The sequence below is a fragment of the Plodia interpunctella genome, chromosome 18, assembly GCF_027563975.2.
Source record: "Plodia interpunctella isolate USDA-ARS_2022_Savannah chromosome 18, ilPloInte3.2, whole genome shotgun sequence".
NCBI classification, from domain to species: domain Eukaryota; kingdom Metazoa; phylum Arthropoda; class Insecta; order Lepidoptera; family Pyralidae; genus Plodia; species Plodia interpunctella.
Window position 1 is genome coordinate 8,961,460 of NC_071311.1, and position 11,087 is coordinate 8,972,546.

General features: G+C 36.4%; 1 protein-coding gene across 1 annotated transcript; it reads right to left on the bottom strand.

Annotated features, from left to right (window-relative positions):
• Positions 1–275: 275 nt before the first annotated feature.
• Positions 276–8,680, bottom strand: LOC128677513 (uncharacterized). The gene is made up of 3 exons (XM_053758416.2): positions 7,879–8,680; positions 2,885–3,115; positions 276–2,378 (listed from the first exon to the last, which is right to left on the bottom strand). The coding sequence occupies exons 1-3, from the start codon at positions 8,638–8,640 to the stop codon at positions 2,196–2,198; spliced, it is 1,176 nt and encodes a 391-aa protein (XP_053614391.1). The 5' UTR covers positions 8,641–8,680; the 3' UTR covers positions 276–2,195.
• Positions 8,681–11,087: the final 2,407 nt, after the last annotated feature.

Sequence of the window (11,087 nt, forward strand, 5' to 3'; positions counted from 1 at the left end):
GTTCTAAATTATGAAGACGAGCGTGTTTCCATTGCCCAGACGCGCAGGGTCCTTTCTAGATATCTATGGTAGAAATTGTATGAAATTTCGACGTACATCAACGTATGTCAGTGGCAAACCTTATAGAAAACAACGGTGCACTACGGAGCAATGAGAACACGCTCTACGATATACTGTCTAGCAAGGTGTTAAATTTATTGCCAACGGGAAAATATTTTTTATTTTTTCATAGAAATAAAGCTGCTAATGAAAACAAAGGGAAAATAAAAACCAACTTATCCATTTTAATTGTTTTTTTATTTCCAGGTGCAGAAGTCTTTCATCGGAAAATTGTGGGAAAAATTACATCGAAGTAGAAAATTACATTAAGGTAGATATCTTAATACACTTATCCCGGCTAGACATTATAGCGATACAGTTTGCCGAACTTTGGCAGTTCGGTATACATTGCTGGATTTTCTTAGCGATAAATAAAAGCTCTCATACAAAATAGGCAATCTGCATCTCGGCATCTGTCTGAGGTCGATGACAGTGAGTAGGTGTATAAATATAAAACAATAAATGCGTTAATTATAATGTCTATAACAAAGTTTTGTCAAATTTCAAAGAGGTTTTTGAAAAATTATACAATTATATAACGACTAAATTATTATTATTTTTCATATTTATAATTATAAATACCTATTTAATTTAAATTAAAAAAATGATCCTAAATCGCCATCGTAGTGTTTTTCCTATTCTAATATTGTGCAAACACGAAGTTATATTATATAACTTCGTGTTTGCCTTTCTATTCAGGTACACACAATAGATAAGCAAGTACCTAAAACAAGAAACTTATATCCTAAATTAGATGTCACATGGACATCTTTGTGATATGTGTATGTGTGTGTAGTTTATTTGTGATATGTGTACTGAGATGGTCTCACTGCTCCACACTGTCGTCGAACAGTTCGCCAAACTTTGGCGGATTCGCTTTGGTTTTTGCTGTTACTGTGTCTGGATATTGTGCTGTTGTCGCGTATGTCTGTTATATATATATATATATATATATATTTAAATATAAAAAATCAAATAACAACACTAATCGAAACCTTAATTACCAAATTATTAGTATAAATACTTAAATATACAATTCATATCGTACAATATTATAAAATACTATGTAGGTATGATCTAAACCAAACAAGGGTTCACCATTTATTTATCAACACTCGACTTTTAATGATAATATGAAATTGCCTCACTACATTATTAGTAGACGTGATCGTAAATAGTCTTATTCTAGGCCCCACAAACCACAAGACTGAAATTATGTTAAACGTATTGTATTCTAAATAATGTCCCATCTTATCTAATTGTCACTCGGCCATCTCTCCCATAAAAGGGGCGTTTACAGCACCTTCATAATGTGTCCAAAGCACAGCCAGTTAACTTGGTTCCTACAGTCTAATACACATACAGTCAAATCACACAGATTGAACTAGCGCCAAAGTAAGTTCGAGACTTGTGTTATGGGATACCAACTCAACGATACTATATTTTATAACAAATACATATATAGATAAACATCCAAGACCCGGATCAATCAGAAAAAGATCATTTTCCATCATGACCCGACCGGGGATCGAACCCTGGACCTCTCGGTTCAGTAGCTAGAACTTTACCACTGCGCCACCGAGGTCGTCACGGCAATCGTTGTGGGGCAGAGAGCGGAGAACCCTCTCCCTACATATGACACTTTGGGAGCTAAATCAAGGGCTATTACTTATGAAAAAGTTTACACAGATAGAGTATCAAGTTTTTCATATTTTGTGACGAACAGCGTTGACAAATTTGTCACAAATTGTCAACGCCTGGTTGACGTCAAGAACATCTGCATGAATTTAATTTGAAACTGAGCCTAAAATCCTAGATATCGTCGCATCTGATCAAATTGTTAACGGAACCTTTGGTGCTTACATTAGACTTAATAAAGAAGGCATCCAACTTGGCCACCATCATCTAACAGGTGTTCTTCATCTCCACTGCATCATTAAGGTCTAAAATCCTAAATGACGTCCCATCTGACCAAATCATTGGCCGCAGCCCCTTGGCGCATACATTTCGTTATTCTACATGAGGAAGGCTTTCAACTCTGCCAACATCATCTGAAGTACCTTCTCCAGCCCAATGTAACATTGTGGTCTAAAATCCTAAATGACGTCCCATCTGATCAAGTCGTTGACCAGCCCCCTGAACCTAGAGGCATACATTTCATTGGGTTTAATGTGGAAGTCGTCCAGCTCCGCTGCCTCCCCCATCTGCGGCGCGTTCTCCGCCTCCACCGTGATCACGGGCAAAATCATCACGCCGACCAGCAAAGCGTAGGGCAGCATCTGGAAAACATACATATTATACTCCCGCGCTAAGTTTGTAAAAGTAGATCAAGGGAAAGGACCCCGATCAAAGGAAATTGGGAGGCTCAAAATCTTACACCAGTGTTAGCTATGACAATCAAAATGGAAGATATGTTTCCATCCTCATGCTCCATTATTCCCAACTTTTGGCTCAGTCTACAGTATCACGCGCCTCACGGGGTAGACAGACCCCACAATTAGCTGGATAGCAGGCTTATTCATGGAATTTTGAATCCTGAAATAATGATAAGTTGCAAGCCCATCGATCTAATTTAATGGGCAGAATTTATACTTTCCTCCGGTATGGCATTGGACTCAACAAGTAATTTGGAGACTGATCCTTCTAATATTATAAATGCAAAAGTTTGGATGTGTGTAAGTGTGTGGATGTTTGTCAATCAACGAAAAATCTAGACGGATTTCGACATTTTCGATTCAAATTTATATTGTTGTATTTGTTTTCTAAGTAACAATTGATATCTTACCTCTTTCATGTCCTCATCAAATTCCTCCTTAGGATAAACGTCTTTTGGGTCCATATCGAAGCTCCTCAGCGCCAGCGCCAACTGCTCATAATAATGCACCAATAGCTGGTCCCAGTACTGGGCCCTGAACTCTTCGTCCGTGGACAAGAAGACGAAGTAGATGAGGTCAATAACCGGGCAGCCGATGTGGATGGTCTGGTAGTCTACCGGCACAATTGTCAACTGACCTTCCTGGATTTGACAATATTTTTATTTATTAAAACTCCACATTTATGTTATCCTTGGATTAAATAGTTAATTGGGTCTTAATTCCTAGAGCTCAAAGTAATACTATTACCCGCGGCTTCGCCCGCGCGAGTTTCCCTTGGGAACAGTTAAGTTTTCAGGATGAAAGGTACCAATGTCCTTCTCCGTACTTCAATTAGTGCTTAATTAGATAAAGCGTGAAGAGGTAATAAACAAACAAATTTACTTTGTCATTTATAATATTAGTTAGAATTAGGATAAACAATAATGAGACCATATAAACTATTTATTACAACTAAAGAATTGCTCCACACTTTAAAAGCTTTTTTCTATCAAAAAGCGTTGCACAGTGATCTTAAATTGTGTAATGCCCGGTTTACATTATTCCAGTCCAGCGATCCAGTCCAGTACTGGATTGCTTACTGGAAAAATGTAAACCGGCACTGGAATGAACTGAATCCAGTAAGCATTCCAGTCCAGTAACTGGATTCGCGGTCTATTTTGCAGTCCAGTGCGATCAATCCAGTGCAACTGGAATAATATAGACGGCCAATCCAGTGCCATTCCAGTCTGACACACGTGTTGGTTATTTATGCGGACTTTTTTTGCGAAGAAAAAGGATTTAACAATGGTGAAGAAGTTACAGCATCTCTGAACAACGTATTCTTACGCTGGATATTAATAGAAACTAATGATAACAGTTCTTCAAAGTTTTCTGCTGTCATTCTCAGTGCCAGTCTATATTCATTGGGATCTTCTACCTTCAGTTGTTGCAAAAGCATTACTGACCCTCCTTTTTGATCTCTTTCGCTGATCCAATTTCTCACTCAAATCTGTTCCTTTTTTTAGTTTCTTATCAACCTCATTAATAACTTCTTGTAGCAAAAGTAATTGAGCACGTTTAAAACATTTTCGAAACTGATCTCTTCTTGAAAATCATTCAATTCAAGAAATCATTGTCACTGTAGTGTTCACACTTCAACGGCTTCTAAATAACTGGAATAATGTAGACGTAACAGATCCAGTCCAGCACTGGACTGGAATCTCTCTAGATCACTGGACTGGAATAATGTAAACCGGGCATAAACTTTGGAACTTAGGTCCAATAGCATGCCCTTTTTCTGTCAGACCGCAACCTGTTAGAAAACAAACCAACAGTTCGTTGCAAGGCCGTTTTCTATATAGTAGATTTTGTGACATCATAATTATCGTCTCTGACACTAAACTTCCGTAACTCAAGGAAAATATGTTCAAATATATTGTCTTTAACAATTCGGAAAGACAAACGCGATTTACAACGTTATATCTTAATCGGATATAACATTTATCACTTTTGATTTTGATATATATAGGACATAGATATACCCATAGATAAAATTAATTTTCAAATTCAAATCGTCGTCGTGACCTAAATTGAAATAAGAATTTTGAATTTGAATATTAACGTTATTGACGTCAATAAGTGGTCTTATTGATATTAATTAAATCTTATTATATATATATAATACGATATATTTTCCTGCCTAATGATGACATGGCATCATAGACAGTCTGCAGCAGGGAATAGATAAGGAAGTATTCACATGATAACGCGAATGAAGATAGCGCGCAGCGATCAAATACCGTGCGGAATGGGAAAGACAAGTTTATTTGTAACACAAATTGAAAAACAAACCCGACTTTAAATATTCATTTCATTACAACTTTTGAACGGCTAAACCGATTTTGACCAAACATATCTAAGAAGCACCGCATAAAAATTCTATTAAAAAAAAAAACTATTCAAATCGGCTCACCCGTTGATGAGCTACGGTGTAAAGACAGACAAACATTTAGCGGTCAAACTTATAACACCCCTTTTTTGCGTCGGTGTCCCTATGTATTGAATAAAATATATTTTTTAAGATATAATAGTTCCTGGGGAAATTTTGGTTGTGTACTTTATTATGGTTTTACCCGAGCGAAGCCGGGACGGGCCGCTAGTGATGAAATATTTACAAAAGTCCTGATGAAATGTCTGAATAAAAACACTACCTAATAATGAATAATAATCATACATCAAAATCCTGTTCGTTTGTTTGGTAATCTAGCTGTTGCCGGAAAAAAAACACATCACTGTCGATTAAAAACCAAAGTCTTAAAAAATCTAAAAGTGGGTCGGACCGGTGAAAATTGGCTGATGTACTCTAAAACCATGACCTCCTTTGTCACAATAGGACCTAATAATCCAAGGTCAGATTACGTTAGAGAACCACGCCTGCCCACTGGTCTGGAACCACAGACTAAAAAGCATCAATACCAAATTATAATGGGAGGAAAAAAAAGATTTTTTTCTTGTTTGTGGTATAAGTTAAATTCACGTTTGAATGAATAGGTACTATATTATCTTAACTAATATTATAAATGCGAAAGTAACTTTGATAATTACTTCTTCAGGCTCTATATCTACTCAACCAATCTTCTTGAAATTTTGCATATAGTTTGAAGTATGCAGAAGGACATAGGGTAGGTACCTTTTTACCTTTCATCCCGGAAAAAGAACGCGGGCAAAACCTATTAATTCTAAAAAGTGTATACATTGAGTGAGTAACGTTTTATCTTTATTATATCGTTTATTGTTATTTAGATAAAAATGTAATTAACGATAAAAATTATGGAAACACATAATCAACTTTGACTGACACTATAACAGGCGTATCTCGTGGAAATATAATACTCAATTACACATTAAGACCACATGCGAGTTGACTCGGGCAGCCAGACCTCTGTCAAATACCTCTGTTTTTAGGTAGGTATATTAGACAAAAACGTCTATACCTATTTACGATTTTCGGATATTTTTCCATTAGGAATTAGCGTTGAGAAAAACGTATCATTTTAAAGATTGGATCATTCGAATCTGTATCAGTGCAATGATTCGAATCAATTAATGCATCATTTGGATCAATTGGATCATCGGATCTCAGACAGATTCAAGCGCAGAGAGCAAGATTTAGTCGCGTTACGAATGAAAGGAAAATTACCTAATGCTTTAATTGATATGGAATTTTGTTTTAAAAAATCGAATAAATAGATTTTTATATTTGCTAGAAATTAGAAATAAATCACATAAAATCAATTCGATTCTCCTTCATACTTTGTTCAGGCTTAGGACTGACAGTTAGTTTTACTAACTGGCATATTTATAAATCGATTTTATTTACAGTGATTTTCGGATTATTTATGAACATTCTTCATTTCTTTTTTTGTATTTATTATTATATTTTCTATGTACCCCGACGTTGCCCGAATCATTACGAACAGTCGCTAGTCGCTCGGCTTAAGCTTAAGTTTCATTCATTCATTCGTAGCAGTGAGCGCGTCATAGAACATAGCTTCAGTAATCTGTGGTGAGCTCATTGATCCAATGATCCACTCGGAGTGAACGATTGAGATTCGGATCAGTGCATCACTTTGCTGAAACGACTCACTGAGTCGTTAATGAGTTACACACGTCTATTAGGAATAAATAGTTAGGTATATAGGTAGTTCATTACGGGAAGTAAGACATATCATCTAGTTTGACAAGTTTGATAACTAGTGTTTACTAGACGAATTATTACGTTAACTACTAGGTTTAGCCCGCGGCCTCGCCCTCACGATTTTCCCACAGGTACCTACATTTATTTTGGGATGGAAGGAATGGCCTTATGTCTTTCTCCGTATTTCAAACTCTTACAAAATTTGAAGAAGATTCATTAATAACGTAAGGCGTGAAGAGGTAACAAACAAACAACTTATTTTTGCATTTGTAATATTTGTTAGAAAGCTTTGATTATGTGGATTCAAACACACAGTTATTATTTATAATATATATATTATTATATATTATACTATGTAATATATAAGTAATGTAATATTACTTACATATTACATAGTATAAAACAAAGGCTTCTCACTGTCTGTTCCTGAGTATGGAGTTCTTTTTTAATAGATTCAAGAGGAAGGTTTATAGAATATGCATAATATTGCACATGATAAGTCGGGGCCAGTCGCTAGTGTAATATAAAAAAGTTACTTTCTCGTCCCATTTAGGTATATCCGACAAACAGTGTTGGGATAAAATTGTAACTACACTGAATATTATAGTAATAACTTTTATACATACCTAAGTACATTTGAATACTTCTAAAATGTATTTGAATACACTAATAAATAAATGTTTTCAGAAGTGTTTATGTAACATCCATCGTTGAAGTGAACAACAGAAGAATCTGCAATATGCTTCGTCAAAATGTTTACATCAAGGAATCCGCAACAAACTCAAAAAGTAAACTTAGTATCATTATGAAACCACTCCGTGCCGAACCCGGCCCGACGGTCTAAATATGCTAGCTACATTCCCGCGTTGAATTGCTAGAAGAGCTCTGAGCCGGGAACGACGCCGTCCATCGTTGCATCGCTATGATATCCGACGGCACAATTCTCCCAAAAATGTTTGCCTCAGATCCCCGAAAGCTGGTATTTTCTGCTGGTAGTCTCAGATGCTAAATACAAAGATATAAATGCTCTTGCCAAGCAAGAATATTTTAGGATATTTAATAACTTATTTTTCTGGTAAACTTAAGTATACAAGTAGGTAGAGGAAATCTTCCTGATACTAGTAAATAAAGTTCGCCCTGACTTTCGACGGCTCCGTGTTGATAAGATAGGACTGCTCCATGTGTGTGTTATGTTAATATATAAATTTATTCATAAAATATACTTACTTCCTTCTTATGCATCAAATTGCTGGGCCTGTAATCACCGTGCACCAGAATCGGATGTCTCCTAGGTTTGTTGTATTTCAAATAGTTTTCCTTAGCATTGTCACCAGACAACGACTTCAGGGCCCTCTCCCTGTGCTCCTCCTTTAGCAACTGGACTCGTTCGTCCACCATCCTCATCCACATTCCTTCCAAAGCCTCGTCATCAGCGGGAAGCTCGAACTTTAGTTTATCTATAATTTTATCATAGTCTTCTGGATATTCTTTTCTATGTGCAAAAGAGAAGGCATGAAATTGCGCAAGCACCTCCATTGATTTAGCAGCATATTCCCAGTCCACTGGCTTGAATCTGTTATATGTAGAATATCCTTGAGCTATCAAGTCTTCAAGAACAACCGTTTCACATCCCAATGTCGGATTGCCACCGTAGAATTTCGGAAACCCATACCTGTCCCCCTCTGGCACATTATGTTTCTCTTGCAGTCCAGTCCAAATGCTCATAATGTCGTTGTAAAAATCCTGTTCTGCCACATACAACTTGTCAACATAGCCTGTTGATCTGAACTTTTCGCCAACACAAGCGACTTTAGCAAAGAGTTTCAAGTCATCTTTTCCAGGGGATGTCAACGTGATTTTGAATAAAACTGATGTGTAATTAGCTCCGGCGGTGTCAAAAGCTTTGAGTTGGACATCGTAGTTGTTGTATTGTTGTTTCGCAGCGATTTCCTCGAGCAGTGCTCTGAGCGTGGCCTCCGCGTCCGCCATTGTGTAGATACGCGCGATCACTAGTTTGATTTTGATGAATTGAGCTCGAGTCACTATGCTATCGAGAATTGCGCAATTTTTTGTGTTGCGTTCGCAGATTTATATTAGGACAGATACCGCTTATACACAAAAAATTGAAACTAACAGAAAATAATAGTAGGTTAGAGGCTATGTGAATAGAGGAGATTGATTTTTCAGGTTTTTTATTTGCATATGTGGTTCCGCCTTAGAGTAGAACAATTCCATATCCTTCCGTGGATGTCTTACGAGGCGACTAAGGCAGTTGATAGCCAACAATAGCGGCGGCCGGTAATACAATCACAGCCGAAACTAGGTTATTTTTTAAATTGAAGGCTTCGTGTCAGTGCTATATCTAAAATACATTTACCGAACCCCATACAACTTCTATCGGCAAATACAATTTTCAGTTAGTTATCTAAATTATTATGCGTTGGCGTTTTAAATAATTCAGGAAATATTTTATCTATACTATTATTATAAAGATGTACTTAAGTGTTTATGAGTTTGTATTTTTGAGGCGGGTAATCTCCGATAACTACCGAACGGATATCAAAAATTCTTTCAATTATTTCAAAGCAACATTTGTGAAAACCAATGCTCATTTATTCCCTCGTCTAGCTGATGTTGTATTGAGGAAAAATCGAGACCATAGATAAATAAATATATGTCTAAATATTTATCGATTATGCATGCACCCATCAAAAACTGCTTTACTCCGAACTGGCACTGACACTGAAAATTTAGAACAAAATTCAAAATTAATATAAAAGCTTAAACTTAAATCTATTTAAATAGCACCTCAAGTCTTTATTAACTGATAAATGTCATAATACTTTAAATGATTTCTTTAATGATAGACTCAGATAAAAATTATAGGTAGTATAGATTATTATTTTTTTGTTATTTGTAGTGGATAGTATGCTCCTCTTTATTTATTTTTATTTGCATACCTATATTCGGTAAAACATGTAGGTTTCATTAATTTTAACATCAATTTGTACATTTGTACTCATGTTTTTTTCAGTTTATTTAACTATTAGTGCGTATAGGACTGCTACGAGGGTAGTCGTACAAGTCATGTCGGATGCCTTTAAGCGATTTGAATAAAATCGAACACCAGTGTTAACAATAACACACTCGAAAAGAAAATAAGTCTATTAAACTCAACTAGCTCTAGTTATACTTCTTCATAGTCGTATTCCTCATGGCTGAGGGTTGTGTTTACGTGGAATGAAACACACACAACAACTTTCTACTCTAGTTATGCGAGTTGGACTCACCTAGGAAAGGTTCCGCATTGCGGTTTACGATTTATGACGTATAAAAAAGAACTACGATCTAGAACTAAAACAAGATCTCGTTCAAACCAATCTTCGGTGAAGTACATCATATATTTTTTGGAATTTTATTATTCTCTTATCATTTCCTTAACAGTTACAGCCATGACGAATCTATAAGGGTCCCGTTTTTGCCATTTGGCTACGGAACCCTAAAATTGGCAGCGTCATTCGCGTGTGTAGTTGACAGGAAATTCCGATGGCCTTACATAGGACCTTGGCAGTAGACTTTGAGTCGTCATCATCAGGATGTTATCATTTTTGTGGCACTTGTAATTGTAATACATATTGTGAGAAACAGGTGAAATCATATTTAGGTAAATAAGCAGAGTTATCGCAATGGCAGAATGGGCAAACCCAAATAATTAAGGTAATTAACAAGGTCGATACACGTGCCCATGGTCTGACAAATGGGGATGCCGACGACCGTGTGAAGTGGAAACAAAGAAGTAGGAAAGCGGACGCTGGGCTCCGGCGCTCATATGAGAGAGTGAAAGGTAAGTCTAGTTATCACAAATGATGTACTGGTTCGTCTTGCAAGCAGACCAGCAGCTGATCGAGCTAGTTATATTGCAGCCACAATTAACGTCTCTTTAACGTCGATTTGCTGTGAATTTTGGAGCTTTTCGACCGCCGTCATTACCCTCATTACCCAGTAAAGTAGTCCTTGAAAATAAAAAATATTTCTGAAATCTTAAAAATAAATAATATTGATAAAATTTTACACTACCCGCAACACATTTATCCTATTAATATTGCGAAAGTTTATGAGGATGTGTGCAATGCATGTTTGCTACTCTTTCACGCAAAATCTACTGGCCCGATTGTTATGAAATTTGGTATACGGGTAGAATAGAACCTGGAATATCACATAGGGTACTTTTATCCCGAAATTCCCACGGGAGTGAGGCCCCGGCGCTAGTTATCCATAAATTAGGGTAGTAAAAAGATTGATTAAAATGCTCCAAATTTCTTGGAATTTAGGACCTACGTTTGATTATACGTAACTAAGAAAAAAAGAAATATTTCATTAGGCAACAAAAAAACTATTATTTGCCCACGACTTCACCCTCGTGAAACTCCCACGGG